The sequence below is a fragment of the Phacochoerus africanus genome, chromosome 16 (assembly GCF_016906955.1).
Source record: "Phacochoerus africanus isolate WHEZ1 chromosome 16, ROS_Pafr_v1, whole genome shotgun sequence".
Taxonomy (NCBI): Eukaryota; Metazoa; Chordata; class Mammalia; order Artiodactyla; family Suidae; genus Phacochoerus; species Phacochoerus africanus.
This window is the reverse complement of record NC_062559.1, coordinates 52,347,437-52,368,255: the sequence shown is the minus strand read 5'-3', so window position 1 is coordinate 52,368,255 and position 20,819 is coordinate 52,347,437. Positions and strand designations below refer to the sequence as shown.

The window sequence follows — 20,819 nt, the reverse complement described above, 5'->3', positions numbered from 1 at the left end:
AAATGATCAGAGCTCACAGGATTCTGGGACAGCTGTCATTCAGGCATGAGCCCCGCAAACCTGACTAATAAGCTTTTACCCCCAAACAGGACGGGTCTCACACCCATTTGGGGGTTGGGCACGTGTGCTTCAGGGACCCAGACTGTAGAGTTTGCCTTCAGAGTCAGCTCCGTGGTTATTCTGGACTCGAGGACTAATTTTTTTTTTTTCTTTTCTGGCCACCCTGCAGCATATGGAGTTCCCGGGCCAGGGATCAGATCCCAGCCACAGTTGCTACCTATACCTCAGTGGCAGCAATGCCAGATCCTTAACCCACTATGCCAGCCGGGGATCGAACCTGCGTCCTCACGCTGCACAGACACTGATCCTGGAACTCCTCGAGGACTAACTTTTGTGAATCATGACTGCTCCTTCCTTAGCTACTGTTTCCCAGTGGCTTTCTGGCTGCCATGGGCTGATTAGGTTAGTTCTGCTCTTGGTCGCCCTAAGCGGATTAATGAGAACTTGAACTTGTGGTCAGAGTGGCTCAAGAGAAACACAGCAGCACCAAAAACCTGCCCATCTCGCGTCCAGACGTTGGACTAGCAGAAGTGGCAGCACCTTCCCAAAAAGAGATCGCTGTTGTCACTCTGCTGAAATTCACAGAAACGACAGTGGCTTAGGAGGCTCCAGGCAGTGTGGCATTGGTTTCTACTAGCTCACACTCCTTGCCTGTTCTCAGGCACACACGAGTGCACACGCTCCCTCCCTCACACACACACACACACACACACACACACCCCGCTATAAAAATAACCAAAAGTTGATGTTTCATGAAGCATAATATTCAGAAAGTGATTATTCCTACAAAATTGCCATTGAAATGACCAAATCACCTGCACGGCATATTTGGACTCTGTTTCTCAAATAATAAAACGTGTCTAATTTTTATAAATCCCAGAGAAAAGCAGCAAAGGCCTCAGGCTGCTTTTCTCAGGAGAAAATATGCCTTCTGTAACTCCGTTGGAAGAATAATGCAAATATCCAGCTCCATTAAAATAAACTCTAGTCCCGACTTGAAAGACACAAATCAAGGGAGAAATACAGACATATTTTCACATGTATGTAAAGCCAAGTCATTATTTTAACTCAGACATAAATAGATCTCCTAATGGGTTGTTACGGGACTCATTAGCCAACAAGTTTAATGCCAGCCCTTTGCCTCGAAAGGTCAAGCCAGCAGTGGACACTGATAACTTGGGGTAAGAACATACGAGCAGCAGGCGCAGCATTTTTACGGGCTGTGTGCCCTTGCGGCAGACAGTTCTGGGCTGTAACCTTCCAAAGCACATTCTGACCCTCCAACTGCATGTCAAAAATTGGAAATCAACCTAGTCAAGTCTCTCTTAGAATAAATAAAATACAAAGCCACAGGCAGGAGGGAGCAGGCTGGGAGCAGGCCAGATGCAAATCCATACCCAGGGAGGCAGCGGCCAGGGCTGGGAGAAAGGTCCTGCCCATTCTTCCCAAGGCCAGGTGACAAAGCGGAGTTGCAATTCACCAGAGTAGCTATGAAATCTACAAAAAGCCAAGGCACCGCTGGCTTTGGAGAGTCAAAAAGCGGGGAAAGGAAGTGGAGGTTCCCCTTAACTTTTTCAGTCTGTTTTTACCAGAGGGGGCTCTGGAATGTATTTTCAATGCTCCATGCTTGAATTGAAATGCCTCTCGACACTTTGCTTAAAATATTAAAACATACAGCATATAGAAACAGTGGCTCTCTGTCATCTCTGAACGCCCATTAAGCACGTTAAGTCTGTACACGCCGACAGCAAATCCTGCATCTCCGAAACCAGCTGAGGCTCCACCATCAGCAACTTTAAAAGTCCTTCAGAGTGGACTCCTTAGGGTCAGGGTCGGGGTCGGGAGGGGACCCTGTCCCTCCGGTGGCTTTCATCATAACCTACAACTAATTCTTCTGACTAGGGGAGACTCTTCCACGTGAGATGCCAAGTATTCTGAACTCCGGCCAGACTAATCAAGATGATCTCCCAAATGCCAAAACAGGAACTTCCTATAATAAATAACCTATCACATTTACATCTCAAATGAGGAAATCTGGAAGAAAGCGTGTCGTTTCGCTGCCAACGTGGTGATGACTAAAGCCTGCCCAGCCCAACCCCTCCCTCCCCTCCCCCTCCCCTCCCCTCCCCTCCCCCCCGCTCTCTGCTTTCCTTGGCCTCTCAGAGAACAGACAGGGGTCCGGGTGCTCATGCTCAGTTCCCCGGGAAGGCAGAGCCCAGAACCCCGGTGTGGGCTTGGCTGCTGGCAATCGCCACGGCCACTCACCATTGGAAGTGGTGCTGGAGGCCACGGCTTTCTCGCTGACATCTGCTCGGGTGGAGCATTTCACTATGGAATTCTCCACTTTCTTCTTCTCAGTGGTCGTGGAGCTGTGGGACTGGGCTTCCATGACTCCTTCTCATTCCTTCAGCTCTGCGCGATCAGGAGCGCCTGCGCGAGACAGCAGTGCCGTCAAGTTCAAATGAGAGCGGGAGGAAAGGGGATCCCTTTGCAATGCCCCCCGCTTCCCCCCACCCGAGGAGGTGCCTAGGGCATCAGTCAATGCAAACTCCGGACGCCTCTTCCCCACAGATCGCCTTGCAAAAAAGCCTCCAAGTTCTAGTGTCTCCACATGCAGAAAGAGGACCAAGTTATGTGGGACTTCTCCCACATTCCTGCTGGGCACTTGGTATCCAACGATCTAAACATCTCCCTTCTCAGCTGTGCTCACGGTGCGCAAACCCGAGTGTCACAGTGCTCTCAAGCCACATCGAGGAATGTTCTTTCAGGTGGCCGACTTCAGCCCAAGGGGGCAATAGGATAAGCTTCCAAGCCAGGGAAGGTTTTTGGTTCGAATCAGATGTTCTAAAGAGGGACCAATGATGTCTCCAACCCAAGCCCCAGTCAGAGTTGTGAATCAGAGAACTTCAATCGAGCATTCGGGCGGGGAGGGTCTCTTTCCTCGCCCGGACAGGTGAATGGCCAGACGCCTGGGAAACCTCATTCATTCAGGTAAATGACTGGCTTTTAGCACAGGAGACTATTTCCATTCAAGTTCATTTTTCAAACAAAGACGATAGAACCACACATTCTCGATCTCACAGGAAATGGCAAAAGATCACCAAGAGCAAAGGCTGGAACCACTTAAGAACCATGAAAACTCAGTTAAGTCAAGGCAATCATTCGTTCACAAGCTTCATTCAGGGAATAATCACCCTAACTCATCATTCACCAGTTTTCACTCTGGGTCATGTTCTTTTCTTTCTTTCTTTCTTTCTTTCTTTCTTTCTTTCTTTCTTTCTTTTTTCAGGCAATAGTCTATGCCTACCAAGAATACGAGAAAAGAGGACGAGTCCCATCTACCGGGTCTTCCTCAAACTATTCAGATTGTCCCGCCCAGTGGGTACTTCTTCAGCCTAGTCAGTCATCTGCCTGGCTTTCTGCAGTTAGCAGATGCTGCCGTGTTCCATCAGAACAACGAAATGAAATGAAATTGCTTCACGGACTAAAAGAGTTCAAGTACCAGATGGAAGATTTTCAGTTATCTTTAACTCAACTTTGCAAGGGAACTACAAATTTCTTGCTTGCTTGCTTTTTTTTTTTTTTTTTTTTTTGCTGTTTTTAGGACCGCACCTGTGGCACATGGAAGTTCCCAGGCCAGGGGTCAAGTTGAATCAGAGCTGCAGGTGTTGGTCTACACCACAGCCACAACAACGTGGGATCCAAACTTACGCCCACAGCTCATGGCAACACCAGATCTTTAACCCACTGAGGGAAGCCAGGGATTAAACCTCCAATACCAGTCGGATTTGTTATCACTGAGCCACAACGGAAACTCCAGCAAATTCTTTCTTTACCGTACCAGAAATCTGGAAAAAGGAACTGGAAAAGCTCAAGGCCCCAGAGGCTGAAGGGCCCTGTGGCACCAGCTCTTTCTATAACTTCTACTACTTTTCCTTGATTATCCAGTGACAGTCATTGCAACACACCCAAGTTAGCCAAGAACAGCTTTTCTAGAGTTAAAAAAAGATGCCATAAGTTAAAATTATGTATCAATTATAAGATCCACACCCAATTCGCACGCCAGTGAAAGGGCTGCTGCACTCCCTTTCCCAAGTCCGAGGGCAGGGCCTGACGGGCACCCCCTGGAATTGTCCAGTGGCCTTAGCTTTCTCATCTGTCACATGACGGGGGACACAGGAGGACTTAACCTTGGAGGCAGCGGAGTCCAGTTCTCCTTAAGGATATATTAAAACATAGGGGTCCTCTCCCACCAAAATACCCCTAAACCCAGGGAAGACTATCCATTTGATTTCAGGGGTCACAGACCATCCGATCCACGTAGAGCCTCCTGGAAGGAGAAATTCTCGCCCTTCTCTTCTAGCTCGAACAATCTCAGAACCACTCTTTAATTTTTTGAATGTTTCTCCCAAATTGCTTAATTATCATTTTTAAGACACCCTACAGGAACAATTCAATCGATCCACTGCACTGTCTCTTTTTTCCCCCGTCTTCATTTTTTTATTGAAATGTATTCGATTCACAATATTGTATCAGTTTCAGTTACCCAGCAAAGTACTTCAGGATATATATATATATATATATATATATATATATATATATATATCCTCTCTTTATATACATAGAAAAGAATTTAAAAGGATATATATATGTATCCTGAAATACCTTGCTGGATAACTGAGAGAATATATAGATACTCTCTTTGAGATTCTTTTCCATTGTAGCTTATTTCAAGATCTGAGTACAGTTCCCTGGGCTCTGCAGGAGGTCCTTGCTGGCTCTCTCCTTTAGGAACAGCAGTGTCTACCTGTGAATCGCAAACTCCTAAAGCCCTGGTTCTCCACGTGGTGTAAGGGCCACCTGAATCAGCCTTGTTACAGCGCTTGTGAAACACCCCGCGTTGCAGCTCCCGTCCCTGATGTCTCGGCCCTTCGAATCTTTATTTTAACCAGCACGGTGATGACCAGGCTCACTGAAGCTTGCAGACAACGGCTCGACACACTTTTGCTCGCTGCCATGTGCCCGTCCTGCAGGTCCTCGCTGAAGACTCTGCAGAGGGCTAACTAATGAGTGGACTACACCCGCGGGACTGAATTCCAAGGAGCCCATCCCACTGCCATCACCATGATGCACACACCGGCTCCATCCCAAATCTCTGCCATCTTCCCCTCCGGCCCCCAAGCTCCATGAGGTCAGGCCCACGGCTCTCTCCCCAGCACTTCATACCTGCAAGAACTTCTGCGGAGTAAAGAAACAACCCAGCAACGATCTCATGACCCAGACAATTCCCCAGCGGCTCGAATCTTAACTGCTATTGATTGAGCTACATATCTTTTCTTTTATAGCCAATGTTTCTTTGAAAACTGGCACATTCTGTAAAAACTGAAAAACTCTAACGGGAATATTTAATTAATCAAAACATTCCAGTCTCGACCATTTTGGACAAACAGGCACTTAGGATAATCGCTTCCCTCAAAACACACATACAGTTTTTTTGGTCAAATCTGGATGGAGTGCACTAATACTGGATGCAGAAACAAGCTAGTAGACTGGGGTGGGGGGGGGAAGACCCAAGAAGGGACAGGATCCCTTAGTAGGAAGTCAGTCTGCCTCTTCCTTAGGAGAGGGAGCTAATTATTAGCTGCAAGGAGACAAGTCACCAAAGCTCCTTGACAAACTTGGTTTTTGTGGAGTTGTTGGTTTTTCCCTTAAGCAAATGACTTCATTTTAACAAAGCAATAAACCCCTCCAAATACTCATCACCAGAGAGGCTCAGTGAGAAGAGGTAAAGCCCGGGGCACTGATTGAAATCGCACTAATTAACGGTCTTAGAGAATACTAATTCCTACCCCCCCACCCTCCCCACCCCCTGGTTAAAATGGAATTTTTAAAAAGAGGCCTTTGGTCACTCGAAAGTCCACCCCCTTCTTCTATTTTGACAACTTATTTTTGGATCTCATTAGTTAGTAACTAATTATTTAAAAGTGTGGTTGATGCCTGGAACAGGGCTATAAAAATGGCATCTTGCCAAGGCAGACATCTGCTTCCTGTATATCCCTATAATTTATATCAGTTTATTTTACTGATAAAAACCCAACTTTGTCCCTGTCCGTTACAAAGGAGAAAGTTGTAACATTCTCGACTCTCACACCTCATCAAAACTCTGCACGGAGAGTTTGGGAGCAGAGAAGAGTGTCTGCTTCTAGCTGTGGTGGCAATTTTTTCTTACAAAAATTAAGCCGAGTTGGGAAGCTCAGGCCTGAGTTGAGACAGGAAAGCGTGAGGTCCAGAAGTGACCAGTAAACATTCCTGATAGACTCGCGCAATGCACACACCTGGGGCAATAGTCCATAGCACTGCTTTCCAAACCCAGACTTTCTTAAATCATAAGGTATAATTTATTTAGAGCCTAAGTCTCAAGGAAAACTTTTCGGTTCTGCTTCACTTCAAAGATTGTCCTCAGAGGAAAACAGGCCACTGGTTTTAGATGTGAATGAAAGGAGACTTTTAGACCCCGTCCTTTTCTCATAAGGCCAGGCTGCTCTCCTCCCGTCCTTTTCACCACTGCAACATCACATACAAGTTTTGCTGGCGTGCCCCTTGGCTTTTCATGCTTATGAAAAAAAAGAAAAAGAAAAAGCTATTTGTAGCTGATGTTTGAGTTCCAGCAGCTTGGGTACATGAAAAACGACAAAACAACAAAAACAAAACCTGCCACCAAGAAAAACTGCTCTAATAGGCCTCTTAAGCCTCGAAGTTCCAGAGTTAAACTCAAGAATGACAATTCCTTCCTGAAAGCAAATAGTCATGGCTTTTTCCCCATTCAACTGTCCCTGAACCTTGTGTAATTTCCCGGAGGCCTCAACCCAGGGCACAATTAAATCCAGATCCTCTTTTAAACCCAATCCCTCTCTTACCAGCCACCTGTCCACAGGTGGGTCTTCCATTTCTAAATTATAAATCTGATCTTGCATGAACCTCCTACAAAACAAGACCTCTCGTCCTGGAGCCACTGACCAGGTGACTAGGCTTCAGTGCCTGTCCCGCTCCAAAGGCAGCCCAAGAAAAGCTGAGACATTACCAATTTGGAGAACTCTGGCAGGGACTTCCTCTGGAAACAGCACTTACCCCCCCCCCCAAAAAAAAAGCCTCAGGTGGCCCCCTCTTTAGAGGCACCACTTGGATCTGCAATTTAAATAATAAAACAAAAACAAAAAAAACAGGAGTTCCCCGGTGGCCTTGTGGGTTAAGGATCTGGCATTGTCCCCGCTGTGGCTCCGATCGCTGCTGTGGCCGGGGTTGGATCCCTAGGATCCCTGGCCAGGGAACTTCCGCCTGCCAAAGGCTGCCAAAAAAAATAAAAAGAAAGAAAGAAAGGAAAAAGAAAAGAAAAGAAAGAAACCAACCAACCCGGAAACTTGCATCTTTGCAAAGACGAGCTGTCATTTTCAGGGATTTTCTTATTGCATTTAAAGATTGTAAGCTGCAGGCTTTGGTCAGTGCTGCCTGGGAGCGCTCGCAGCCTGCGCTTCCCCAGTCTCCCCTTCGGTCCCCAGGGGCTGCTCCAGCGTCCGAGTCTTCGCACCTGGCCGCGCCCGCGCCGCCTGCCCTCCAGGTCCCCGCGTCCTCCCCGCGGTCGGTCCAGCGGCGGCCCCGGCGCGCCCGCCCCGCGGTCGGCTCCCTCCCCGGCGCGGGCAGGACAGGCCGCAGCTCCGGGGCCCGAACGCCCGGCCGCACGGCGTTAGCTCCTGGAAATCGGCCGGCCCCGCTCGGGTCCGCCTTCCCGAAGCGTCCCCGGCAAGGGCAGGGCAGGGCAGGGGCGGGACGATCGGCAGCCCGCAGGGCCTCCGCAGCCCCCTGACCCTGCGTCACCCCAGGTGCCCGCTCCCCGGGAGGACTGGCGGGCCCTGTAAAAGTCTGCACAGCCGGCCGGGCAGCATTTCCAGCAGCCAGGGGTCGGTGGCGGCCCTGCTAGAATTCCCACAGCTGCTTCAGCGGCTGAATCCGGGGAGATGCCACTTTCCCTGGCCACATCCAGGGTGCAGCTCTGCAGGCAAGGCCTGGGGCACGCTTGACGTCTTCCGGACACCCGGGGCTGGGTGCCTCCCTCCACCACCTTTCCAACCGGCTTCACCATCTCTCAGCCTGCTTCCACATGTGGGTTCTTCCTGAGCAGCCCTCGAGAGATGAGGTGGTGTGACGGGCCCAGCAGACCTGCCTCTTGGGGAGGCGAGCCCTCCGTGGCGTGCCAAAGTCCAACCTTCGCCGCGAGGCTTCAGGTGGTGGGCAGAGGGCATGAGAAATCACCACTCTGGGAACATGCGCGAAAACGGGCCTTTCCCCTCGCAGGGCTCCGCGGGATCCCTCCCGGGCAAAGAGGGGCAGGATGCCCTCGTGGCTTAAAGGCTTAAAACGTGGAAACGGACGCACCCGGCTAACACCAACGTTAGAAATGATGTGGGAAGGGTAGAAAACGACTTTCGAATCCGAGGTGAAATGAAACAGGAGTTATGAACTGATAATGCATCCTTTGTGAACCGGCAGCCTCCTTCATTCATTTCCCTCATCCAGCTGGTCTACTTTTAAATTGCCTGAATTCAGGATTTTGTTTTCTTATTGCATTTAAAGATTTAAAACAACTAAGGGGAAAGCCTGATTAATGGCAACTTGATCAGTGTCTGCTGGGTTCAAACAGCGACTGCCAAGCAGGGACCGGGCAGAGGAGGCATTTGGGGGGGGGGTGTGCAGAGGTCGGACCAGGAGGCCATTAAGCCTTCAGGGAGACAGGATTCTCTGCAGACTCAGGGAGCGCTGGCTCAGGAGGAATAAGGCTTTTTCCTCCAGAGCAAGGACACTTGCTTCCACCTGCCCCTATATTTATAAACTGAATGATCTTCCTAATATGCTAAAGAGCCCAAGCTCCAGAAGGAAGCAGCTTGTGTGAGGATTTCTGAGACGCCTCCCCCACAGCACTGAAAAGGGGCATTTCCCTCATCCTGAATCACTAGCAGATTAGCGGCTCCTGCAAGATGCAACCATTTAGGTAAAATGCCTATTAAATTGTTTACCTTCCCATGGCATCAAAATGCAGCTCCTAAAGAAAATGCCTTCTCCAGGAACAGTTTAAAAAAAAAAAAAATAAGAAGCACAAACTTATGCTGATGGGAGCTTTTGAGCAATTCTGGAATTCAGAAATCGTGTTGAGTTTCCAGGAGCAAAATCTAGGGAATTTAAAACACTTCAGTGCATTTCACACAAGCATGCATTAGAGAAGACCTCTTACAGGTTTTTAATGTGGCTGATGTCTCCTGGAGCTGGAAATCTCTTTCTGAACTTAAAATCAATTAGATATGCATAACCTCTGTGACACACCAAGAGTTCCCAAGATTCCTGAAGCTTCCTTCCTCGCCCTCCCCTGTCTGCATTGGCTTTCTTACTGCAAGCTCAGCTTCCTAAGTTCTTAATGAAATCTTCATGAATTTTTAACTACAGTATTTTTAAATGTGCAATTACTGTATCTTTACATGTGACTCTCCACCCCCATAATTAGGAAAGCCGAGAGTCTTAACTGCAAATAAGAAAGCTCCTTTCTGTTCCCGCTGCCAATAATGGTCTCTGGTAGCCTAGAGCAGTCCCCCAATCTGCTGCTCATTGTTCTCAATCTTTCCCCGTTTCTGAAGCTCCTAATCTCAGATAAGCAGTATTCATGACAGACATCCCCAAATGGAATTACCCGGAAGGGAATGGAATTACTCTAAGGGGGAAATAATTGCCTGCCTATGGATTAAGTGAGTTTGGTTTTAGTAGATTAACTACGTGGAAACTTGTACGAAACCCGTATATTTAACTTCGGCTACTGAAAAGCTTGACGTGAAGTCATCATTGCTACTAGCGTGAAAATCACAAATGACATTTTGTCTGCCAGTTTTACTTTTCTGCCCTGCATTTAAAAGGAAACATCCTCAGCTACTTTCTCTGTTGCCAGTAGTACTTTACGAGAAACACTGGAACTGTCTGAAAGGTGTGTAAGGCCTCTCTTGACTACTCGCCACCAGTTCTCGGTTTTGCAAAAACTACCAACACACCAGTCCTGTGTACGTTGGTTTGGCTTTGCAGGAAGTGCCCTGCATAGCAGGTGCTATGATGGAAGGAGGGGGCACCCCCTCTTTCTGTGGGTTTGCTGGAGACAGACAATCCTCAGACAGAAAAAGATCTATAAGTCAGTTATCAGTTGATAGATCAGCTAAGCTCATGAAAACTGCATTTCCCTTAAACCCACATATATCACCCAAAGAGCATGACTGATCAGAGGTATCTCTTGCCTCACTTTCCTGAGATTTACAGGAATCAAAAGTTTTCACAAATTTTCAGAAGAGTAAAAAAAAATAAAAAACTACTTTTAAAAATTATTCTTCGAGGCCTTCTCTAACTTCTGGTTTCTAGAATCAGGTGTGCCTTGACAATCGAGCTGAAGGGGCTAAAGCACATGTCCTGTGAGCAGGAATTTACTTCGCAACCATCGCAAATAGGAGATGAACACCAGCCAGGTGGTAACATCCGCTGGAGGTACCCCAAAGGCATTATTTTTCTGTCTGGTACTGTTCGTCAAACTTTATCCTCCCAAGTTTTAAACGTGGGGTTCGTGAATCTTTGCTGCAGTTTTAAAAGCACATTTTTCAAAATTTAAGGATTACTAAGCAGGGCTTAGCCAGGAACAATTACCCACCCTGGTCCCCTCAGCCTATAAACGCTGCAGATGTCTTCAGGTGCCTTATTTTCTTGTGCCCTGCCCACCTATCATGTATAAAACTGCCAGTGCAATGACTGCACCAAGGTACTCACGATCCCAGTGAAACTCTCTGTTTGGAGTTTCACTGGAACCTCGCAGTTCAAACAGGTCCACCCAGTATTCACGTTTCCATACTTGCTTGGTTCATCGAGGCATCATTCTCTAGCTGTGGCCTGAGGCTCCCCGACACACAGCCAAAACCCTCTTGAGATTGAATAATTCTCTTTAAAAAAAAATCGCACAAGATGAAATGGAGAGTAAGGTTTAACTGCTTCATTCCTTCATGGCGGCAGTTTGAGAGTTAGCTTTCGTCTGAATTGTGAGTTTTCAGTCTCTTTGTGTAACAATTCATGGTTAGGAACGTACAGCCCCCTGGCATATTGCGAGGTGTTCTACACAATCGACCCCACAAGTCAGAGTCGATCGAGCTGCACATTTCCACTTGAAAATAAACAAAAAGGATGTCACACTCCAAGAGACAGAGACTTAAATAAGGTGACACTCACCTCCCATGATTTAATTTCCTTTTGTGGCATAAAAATTGCCCAAAGGTACAATCAAATGCTTTTTGTTGTATCTGCCCCCCCCCCACCACACAGAATCATCATCAACACTCCCCCACCCCACCCCCCAAAAAAGTAAAGCAAAGCAAAGCCCACTAGCAGTTTCAGGCCAGCAATCAATCCAATTTACTGCAGGTACAATTTCTATGTACAGTGCATGCCACAACAAAACCACAGTGTGATGCCAACAGGGCCCTTAAGAAAGTTCTCCCCTACATCTCTGGAAAGGAGCTTGAAAAGAAAGCAAGGATTACAGTCAGCTAGAAGGTAGGGAGGGGACTTACCTCAAGCCCAGCCAAGCGGAAATCAGAGCAGTAATTCTACAAGCCGACAGAGCACACTTTCAAAGCCGTAATGGTGTGAAGAAGTGCGGGGCAGCGTGGCCTGCAGGCAGCGCTAATACACTGATGACTGATGGCGGGGCCCAGGCAGACAATGAATTTGGGGCTTGAAAACTAACAGAAACCACGCAGTACTTTGACAAATGGGCTTTCACCATTTCATTCATTGAATAACCTTTAAGCACAAAATTGGCTAGCGTCCTCTTGGGAATGATGCAAAATGTTGTTGCGCCATGAGGTGAGTATTTTCTTTCTTTAATTATGACTCTTCTGCAAGATGCAAAAGCACCACAGGGGGAGGGGACAACTGCAGACGTGGCAGAAGCATATGTGGAGCTGGCCACAATATTGCCTTTCGGGAGGGGGGGCCAGAATGTCCTGGGGCCACCTTATTAACTATACAATGGCTTGTTCTTTCAGTTTCTTTAGAGACCCACAGATTTGCTGGGACATTTCACCGGGCTGAGATACACACACGCAGAGAGAATAAAAAACACTTTCACATTTAAAAAACAGCAACAAAACCCACAACCTGACAGTGGTCATGAGTAGCTAAGAAGTGTGGCACTAAAATACAGGGCATGTAGAATTACAAGTGGAAAAAGACTACTTTTCAGGGGCGAGGCGAAGGAAAAGTGCCTTAAAACAATCGAGACGCCGCGTAAAGTTTGCAATCAAATACACTTGCCAACACGTTTAAGGTCCAATTTCTTTCCAGCAGCTCCCTTCCCTCATCCCCTTGGTCAAACCAGCCCTTCGATGGAAAAATAGTAATTTTGGCCACTGGGAAAGAGAGAACGCAGTGCCTAAAGTGTCTCTACATTAACCAATCCCACTCATGCCAGGCAGCACTGCCTTTAACAGCTCCTAAAAACTTAAGAAAAGGATCTTAAAACAGGAAGCTTAGTGAGCTCATAAAACTGTTGATGGAGCCAGGAACACGTAGCATATTTAATCTGCAAACTGTGAGAGTCTACAGTGATTTCAGCAAGATCTGAGGCATGCCCTCAAGGTTTGCTGGGATCTGGGATTAGGGGGTTGATAAGAGCCTCTGCTGCCCATGGACATGTTTCTCTTCTGCAGTTAAACACAAATGCACAGAGACGTCTGACTGCTGCTTGGCGTTACTGCTCAAGTTATAAAAAAGCTTTGCAGCTCCTTTTGCTGTCAATATATCAAAGTTAAAAAAAATCATCAAAGTGTGAAATTTCATTTAAAGTCTTCGCCAGTCTACAGCTCTATTTCACAGGCCCATCAAATAAAAGTAAAGATGAAAAATACACTGAAAGTACTTGAAAAAGTTTTGCAGCACTGCCCCCCCCCCGCCCCCTGCTTCCGCCCCTGTTGTTGTTTATTCTGTCTCCCTTTATTTGCTTTGAAACTAGAACAAATCAATTTTCATCTGGAAAAATAGCAGCACTGAGTGAAGGGCAGCATCTTCTAGCGGCCTTCTAGGAGACAACCTGGAGTCATTATCAGAGGGGAATCTTTGGCCTAACAAATCCCATACACACCCCCTTCAATGTCTACTACAGTCATGTCTGCATTTTAATTGACTCTCGTGATATAAGTTGGCAGAAAATGTCCTGAATCTTCCAAAACAAATCAGACCGACTATGGAATATGGACGCCAGCAAAACTAAAACCTCCTTCAAAGAATTCTTTAGCGGGGGATTTACAACAATTGCATAAAGAAGAAAAGTCTGACTTTTAAGATAATCTACTATAGTCTGAAAGCATTAACATTCCATTACTAAGGTTTTCTGGAGGATTTCATGACTCATTGATTCACTTTTCCTTCAAGACTGGTTTTTCTTAGGGCCTTACTGTCTCCCTACAAGTGAGTGCCTGGAACAATGACCATTAAATTGCCTCCTTTCATAAAGTCCCAAAACCCTATCCTCAAAAAGGGGTGCGGGATCTCAGCGAGCAGGAGACCTCAGGTCGAAGGATGCACCCCTAAGTGGCTAAGCACCCAGGAAGCCTGAAACCCTTAGAGCAGGCAGGTAATTAAGAAAACTGGCCAGAAAACAAAGGAAAGTTCAACTTTTAGGCTCGGGCATCAAACTGATAAATTAATGACTCTTACACTAAATAAGTAATGAAATAATTCACCAGAGCCATTTTTCATCAGGACTGAATTTTCTCGTTTCTGAGTGTAGTCCTTGGCAAATGAGACATACCAGGAAAATGCGTTTATGTCAGGGTCCAATCAAGGAATGCAAACACACCAAAGGGACCCGGAGTTGGGAGGTATCTGAGTTGGACCTACGAGCCTATGCACACCAGCACATCCATACCTTTTATAGTGCTTCTGCGCGTGTGAAATTTCACTAGACCCTCTCACATTGGACTCATTCAGGCATCTGAAACCAAAGCTTCCCGAGGCTGACTTCAAGAATTATACACCCTGAAAGGATCTCCCCTTAGGCAGGGAGTTTCTAATTAAATAGCTTTTCGTATAAAATAAACCTCTTCTCTCTATAAGTATGCTATTACAACTAATTTAAATGTTAGTTCATGTTTGTTTTAGCTCTGCCTATAGTCCAACTGGCCAAAGTGTTTGTGGATCAGGTTGTTAAAACCAATATTTCCTAACCTAAACAAATTCTTTAGATACTTCACAGTTTACACGGTGGAGGCCAATCACCACTGCCTTAATATACCCCCTCCACTGAAATACTGTTCTGCTTTAGAAAAATGAAGAGATTGTGAGGTTATTTCACTCCTTTGAAACATAGCATTTTCCTCCTTCAAAATAATCTTGACACATGTAATTAAGAAACTGTCAGACTATTATTAATTTTTAATTTAAAACCTAAATGAAATAATTACAGGAATCAATCAATAAGGCACCTATTCAAATTACAGAGCAATTACATAAATACTCAAAATTAATAGTTTAGGCCAATTCTCGAAGATTTCCGTCTATAATATGCTAAGACATCAAACAACACAAAAAGTGCAGCGTGGGGACCATGAATAGTTCCTGCCTTAAATAGACTGAAATGAGCTCAACTCTGTTGGCCACGGTAGAGGCCCCCCACCAGCCATGCCCAACGCACACAAGCTGGAACGCTTTTCAAAAGTTAATTTATTTCCACCAGACACAGATTTCAGGGATCTCAAAAGCATCCACATTCTGCACAAAATCACTTTGGGGCGGGGGCTGATTATTATGAATTCCCTCCCAGCTCCGGAAAGACAAACCGGGGAGAAGAAGGAAGAAAGGAAGCGGGGAGCAGAAGGTGTTTTCTGGAACCAGCCCTGGCTAATGGTACTGCTCCTGCCTGCACAGCGCCGGATCCTCCTCCATACCTCTGACTAAAGGGCTCCTTTACTTGGCGATGCCGACAGTCCATCATTTCAAACCGAAATGGCAGCTGGAAAATGTGGAACAGCTGGCAAAGAGCTGGGAGAAAATGTTTTACATAAATACATGTACATATAAACTGGCAGAGGGCCACGAGCTCTGTACCCAGGGCCAGACTCCATCGGGGACGGCACACCGGGGAGAGGAGACCCTGGGCACAGGGGAGGAACCCAGGATGCCGCCTCAATCCTCTCTCTGTATCAGGTCAGCAAGAAAAGCCCGAGTCCAGCCCCTCTCGGCCTGGCATCTCCCGAAGGAGGTGCAACCGGAGAGTGAGCACAAAGTTCAGGGAAGGATAAAAGGCCTGGGTGTGCAGGGGCGCTTCGGGCCTCTTGCAACCTGCTTAAAAGTCGCTTCACAAACTCTCCAAGGCTGGGGTAAATATTTACTCCCTCTCCACCTCCTCCCGCCCATTTGCCCTCTGCAACTCCAGAAAGTAACTGTCCCCTGCGGAGTGATTCATGCCCAACTGTGCCCTGCGAAAATTCGGCCTCTTAAAGGATCAGTGCAGGGGCCGCGGTTCCGCACCCCCACACACACCCCCCGCCACGGGACGCACCTCCCTGCTGCTTCTAACGCTTTTATTTCTTTTGTTTGCTTTTTCCTTCCTTCCTTTTTTTTTTTTTTATTATTCTTATTTTTAATGCTGTCCCTGGAGAGGAAAAGAAGTGAAAGAATCTCAAATCATCCACAGATGCGACAACTTTCACTTTTCCTCTCTTAGGACCCAGGCCCGCCCCCGACCCTCGGAGGGGAAGCGCAGGCTGCAGGAAGCCCCCGCTGCGGCGCTCCCCGCGTGGACCCACCCGCGCCTTTGCGCCCGGCCCCGGGCGCGGGGCGGGGAGGGGGGGGGCGACGGGGACGCAACAGCGCGAAGGCGGGCGCCGGAGCCCCGGGGGCTCACGGAGTTCCTTTTAGCCTCGGGATGCGGAGTGGGGGCGAGGGGCGCCGTCGTCGGGCTGCTGCGAACTTCGTCCATCACCGCCACCACCAGCACCCCGAGGTGAAACTCTGCAGCCCGTCTCCGGGGGGGCCGCGGGGTCCGACGCTCGGAAGGGGAGTATCAGGCAAGAGGGGGCGAAGGGAAGCCTCGCTCCGGCTGCTCTGGAAATCTGGGCGCCTTCTGACAGCCATTTTCATTTCCTCCCGCTCCCTCCGACGGGGACCGGGTCTGGACCCGGCGGTGCGGGCGCGGCCGCAGGAGCGGGCTGCCCGGTGCGGGGCACCGCGAAACAAAGAACTTCGGGCGGGACGTACCTGCGGCGGCGGCGGCGGCTGTCAAGTCCCCGAACTTCCCATAGACCCGCGTCCGGGGCGCGGGCAGGCGGGCGGGCGGGCGGCTCCGGGCTTCCGCGGGGCCGCGGGCGGCGCGGGCTAAAGCGGGCGGCCGGGCAGGGCGCGGGGGGCGCCAGCCGCAGGCATGGTGCGGCGCGGGCGGCCGCGGGGCGCGCGGGGAGGGCGGGTCGGGGCGGCGAGGGTGCGCGAGGGCGAGTGTGCAAGCGCGCCGGTGGCGGCGGCGGCGGCGGTGGCGGCGCTGCCCCTGCCCGCTCCCGCCCGCTCGTGCGGCTCCGGCATCGGTTTCAGGGATCGTGTAATCCGATCCCTTCTGACTCACAGGCCCTGAGTGACAGTTCTGATTTGGTTCACCCGCGGGAGGGAGGGGAAAGAGAAAGAAAGAAAGCCCCCGCCGTGCTCCCCTCCTGGCGTCCAATCGACTTTCTGGAAGAAGGTCCCATCCCGGCCTGCAAGCCCGCGCGGGCTGGGAAGCGCCCCCCGCCCGGACCCGCGCAGCCGGCGCTACTCACGGGTGGAAAAGTTGTCCCTCGGCTCCGCGCTTCCCTCCCTCGCGCTCCCTCCTTCCCTCCTCTTCCTCCTCCTCCACCCCGCGCTCCTCCTCCCCCAAGTTTTAACAGATGTTGCCGGACTCTCGGCTCGCGCTCCCTCTGCCCCCGCCCCCGCCCCCGCCCCGTCGCTTTTCTTTCGGCCCCTCGTCGGAGCGGTGGGGACGCGCCGAGCCTAGGACGCCCGCCGCCGCAGGGGGCGAAGTTGGGAAAACTTGGAGGAGTGAAGCTCGCCTTACTTTTGCTTTCTCGCTCCTTCCAGGCCTCGCCGGGGGCCCGCGCTTCCCCGCCCGCCGGGTCCCCGCGCCCGCAGCGGGTCCCAGCGGCGACGCGGGCGGCGGCAAGGAGGCGGCGCGGGCCGGGGTCGGGGGGCTGGCGGGGTGGGGGGGAGCCCGGGCGCCCGGAGCCACGCGCGCGCGCTCCCTCCCCGCCCTCCGCCCCCTCCGCCCCTCCCCGGTCCTCACGCAGACACATTCAAGCCTGCTCCTCCTCTTCCCCCTCCTTGACCCCGCGCCCGCTCGGCGCGCCGAGGCCCCACCCACCCGGCGAGGGGAAGGGGGCCCGGGCGTGATGTCACCGCCGCCCTCCCCGCCCGCGCTCGCGGGGCCGCCCCGCTGCCCCCCCCTCCCGGGCGCCCCGAGCGCCCGGGCTGCGTCTGCCGGCTCCCCTCGCCTCCCACCCGCCTCTCTGCTCCCCTTGCTCCCGCGCCCAGTTTGGGCTCCGCTTTCTTCTTTCAGGGCCTCTCGGATCACAACCCCCGCCCCCCCCTTGGCTCGCCCGCTCCTGGTACGTTTCCCGGGGCCAACCCTGAAACTCCCGCTTTGGCCGGAGATGCTTTTGCAAAGTTCAGGGTTTTCCTCGCCACCGGACTCGTCTGCCCTTGGGGCCAGATCTGGGAAGTGGGAACTCCCGTTGCCCAGCCTGCTGTCCCCGTGAGCCACCCTATAAAGGACACAAAAACAAAGCCCCGGGGCTTGGAGCGTGGACTAAAACGCGGTGCTCTTCCCAGAGCTGCAGAGTGTCTCTGTGCCTGATTTATTTTCAGCGGCCTGTACGAGTGAAATTATGTTCCCTCTTTCCTCAGCTGGCCAGCCTGCAGGCGTCTCTTCGTTTTGCAGTGAACACCACCTGAATCTGTAACCCCAAAGAGGAGTTCCCACGGGGGGGAACAAAAGAAGAAAAAGAAAGCGAACCCCGGTGGCGCTCCCAAATCCATCCTTCCCAGGGTAAGCTGAGATCCCACCCACCCACCCGCCGCCAGCAGCGCCGCGGAGCTCAGGGTGCACTTGTGTTGACTCGCTGGAGCGTCTTGACTGAAGGAAGAGTGTGGGTGGATGAGTGATTAGCTCTTATGATCGGAAGAGCATTTTGAGATTCACATGCTCCACTGGAGAATTCTTTTTTCAGCGAATTAATGGTGGTATTCAGTATTTGTTTCCTGGGACTTGTTGCTTATCTCAAAGACTCCACAAAAGCAGACCCTGACTTAAGCTTTTATGGTCGACGCAGTGCAGATAAAGTAGGGCTGAAGGTCCTTTTCAAGCATGTATTTTATGATTTCTTTATCTCACCATGCTGGGGGCGGGCGCGGGGGTGTGTGTGGGGGGAAGCCCACCACTTACTCATCCTACGGAGCAGGGGTCTCAGGAGACCTGGGTGGTGGTCCCAGCTTCTCCTCCCTAACTGGCCTCAAGCCCAGCAGGATTTGCTGAATATCCACAAACTCTGGGCCCATCTGTGGAATGGCGATAGGAAAACCAGGCCACATACCTCCCAGGATTTGTAAGGGTTTGCGTTGAGATAATGCATGTGAACGTATAAAGGGACAGAAATGCCCAGGAATTATTATTACACCCTTTGCCATATATACTCCTTCAGCACCAGTCACAGTATTTTTTTTTTGTATTCACGTACTGCGTCTGCTTCCATCACAAGAATGCAAATGACACATCCTGAGAGCCTCCTCTGTTCGCCCAATGGCAAAAAAAAAAAACCAAAAGAGAAAGACAGCCAATAAATCAACACCCTGAGTAAACTAGATATTTTGACTTTTACTTAAAACAGTCCTCTCGCACATTTTGGATCATGAAAATCTTGATTCTCCGTTTTAAAAAGACAAGAACAAAGAAGCAGCAGCTAATCTTTTCCCCTAGAAGAGCTAAAAACAAAAGAGGAGAAACAAAGCTGGTGTCTCTTGCTTGTCCCTGTGTCCTCACCTACAATTCTTGGCAGAAGTTAACAGTTTTCTGCTTCAGGAATAAACATTCATGTTGAGTGGGCACGTTTTGCTGAAATGGTACAGGAAGTAAAAAAAACATGGTTTGCCTTCATGTGAGTTAAATAAGGCCAGAATGCAGGGACTTTCAATCTATTTTACCACACAAACTTTTCCCAAAGGAAACCTTTAATGGAATCCCGAAGTATAAGAGCTGCTCTGCTCGCAGTTGGGTTGGATCTCAGAGCCCAGCCCCCTGGCCTCTCCCCTGTCACTCACCCCCTTTTCTTCAATGGCTCCAGAGATAGCTCTAAGAATCCCCAAGGCACCTTGAAACTCAATTAATCTCCTGATAATGATACACAAGCACTTACTGATTTATAGGGCTCTGAGGGGCCCCGCCTCTGCGTCTAAAATTCCACCATTCGAGATTCATTTATTGCCATGTTTCATCACTTTTCTTTTCAAATGCACATGTCCTAGGAAATTTTAATGTAGTGAGTCCTCAAAATGATCAAGTTTATAAGACAGTTTTTGTTCGTTTGTCTTTTGGCAACAAATTGGATGAAGTTGGGGACTTGAAGATATTCATAGGAGTTTCCCATGGCTGTCCTAACAAAGTACCACAAACTGGGTAGCTTAAAACAACACCTATCTATTGTCTCAGCGTTCTAGAGGTTAGAAGTCCAAAGTCAAGGTCTCAGCAGGGCCTTGAACCCTCTGAAATCTCTGGGGGATGATCCTTCTTTGCTGCTTCCTGCCTTGCACAGGTGTCTGTCAAACCCTGGCATGTCCTGGCTTGCCACTGCTTCACCCTGTAGTCATATGGCACCTCCCTTTGTCTCTCTGTCCCCTTCCTAGGGGCACCAGTCATACTGGATTAGAAGCCTACCCTACTCCAGTATGACCTCACCTTAACTAAGGACATCTGCAAACACCCTGTTTCCAGATCAGATCACATTCTGAGCATCCAAGAGTTGGAACCGCAACATCGTTCTGGGGGGGCACAATTCAACGCGTCACAACACCGAAAGCCATAGAGAATGAAGGACCTGCAATGGAGAGGTCGAAGGCGGAGGCTTAAGCTCGGACGCTCCTCCGTATTTTTCGGCCCTGCCCTGTGTCCTTCCTTATACATCATTCCTGTCCATGCCGTCGCTCACTGTTGCAGCTCTTCCACCTTCCTTGTCAGTAGCCCCCAGTTCATTATTGGGAAATCCCGAGGGTACAGCTCGTGTGTCCTGATAAGCTCCCAGCTGCACGGACAAAATTGCAACTCAAACTGGCTTGAGTTAAATGTAAAGAGGGAAGGGTGCTTTGTTGATGGAAAAGTCCAGACATGCACCTAAGGAGGCTTCAGGCAGGGCAGGGTGCAGGGGCTCAGTGTCAGCTGAGTTCCGGTTCCATCTTTCCGCTAGGCTTTATTCCAAGTTCATGCACATGTGGGGGGCCACCAGAGAAGGTGGCCAGAGGCAGCTCTTTTTACATAATCAGTCTTACTGATTGCCTTCCCAGAAAATAATCTCCTTGGCCAGGGGAGGCCATATCCCTCTTGACCTGGCAAGAGGGATGGTCGCCTACTGCGTAAACAGCACAAGCATGAGAGCCATCCTGTGCTTCCTCCCTTCCCGTTCATG

The 20,819-nt window shown here is 49.7% G+C and overlaps 2 protein-coding genes across 13 annotated transcripts in view; one reads left to right on the top strand and one right to left on the bottom strand.

Annotated features, from left to right (window-relative positions):
• Positions 1 to 17,355, bottom strand: part of GLI3 (GLI family zinc finger 3) — a 302,221-nt gene extending 284,866 nt beyond the window's left edge. Inside the window, 2 exon segments of the mRNA XM_047763791.1 lie at positions 2,326 to 2,490; positions 17,207 to 17,355. Of these exon segments, the coding sequence (XP_047619747.1) occupies positions 2,326 to 2,449 (124 nt within the window). The 5' untranslated portion in view covers positions 2,450 to 2,490; positions 17,207 to 17,355.
• Positions 15,843 to 20,819, top strand: part of LOC125117727 (uncharacterized) — a 52,255-nt gene continuing 47,278 nt past the window's right edge. For 2 of the 12 annotated variants that reach the window (XR_007132711.1, XR_007132709.1), the window contains exons 1-2: positions 15,856 to 16,129; positions 18,052 to 18,193. The gene's annotated coding sequence lies outside the window, so the exon portion shown is untranslated. Of the gene's footprint in view, positions 16,130 to 17,572; positions 17,754 to 18,051; positions 18,194 to 20,819 lie in introns of those variants that run through there. The other 10 variants (XR_007132714.1, XR_007132708.1, XR_007132706.1 and 7 more) reach the window with 8 other exon arrangements.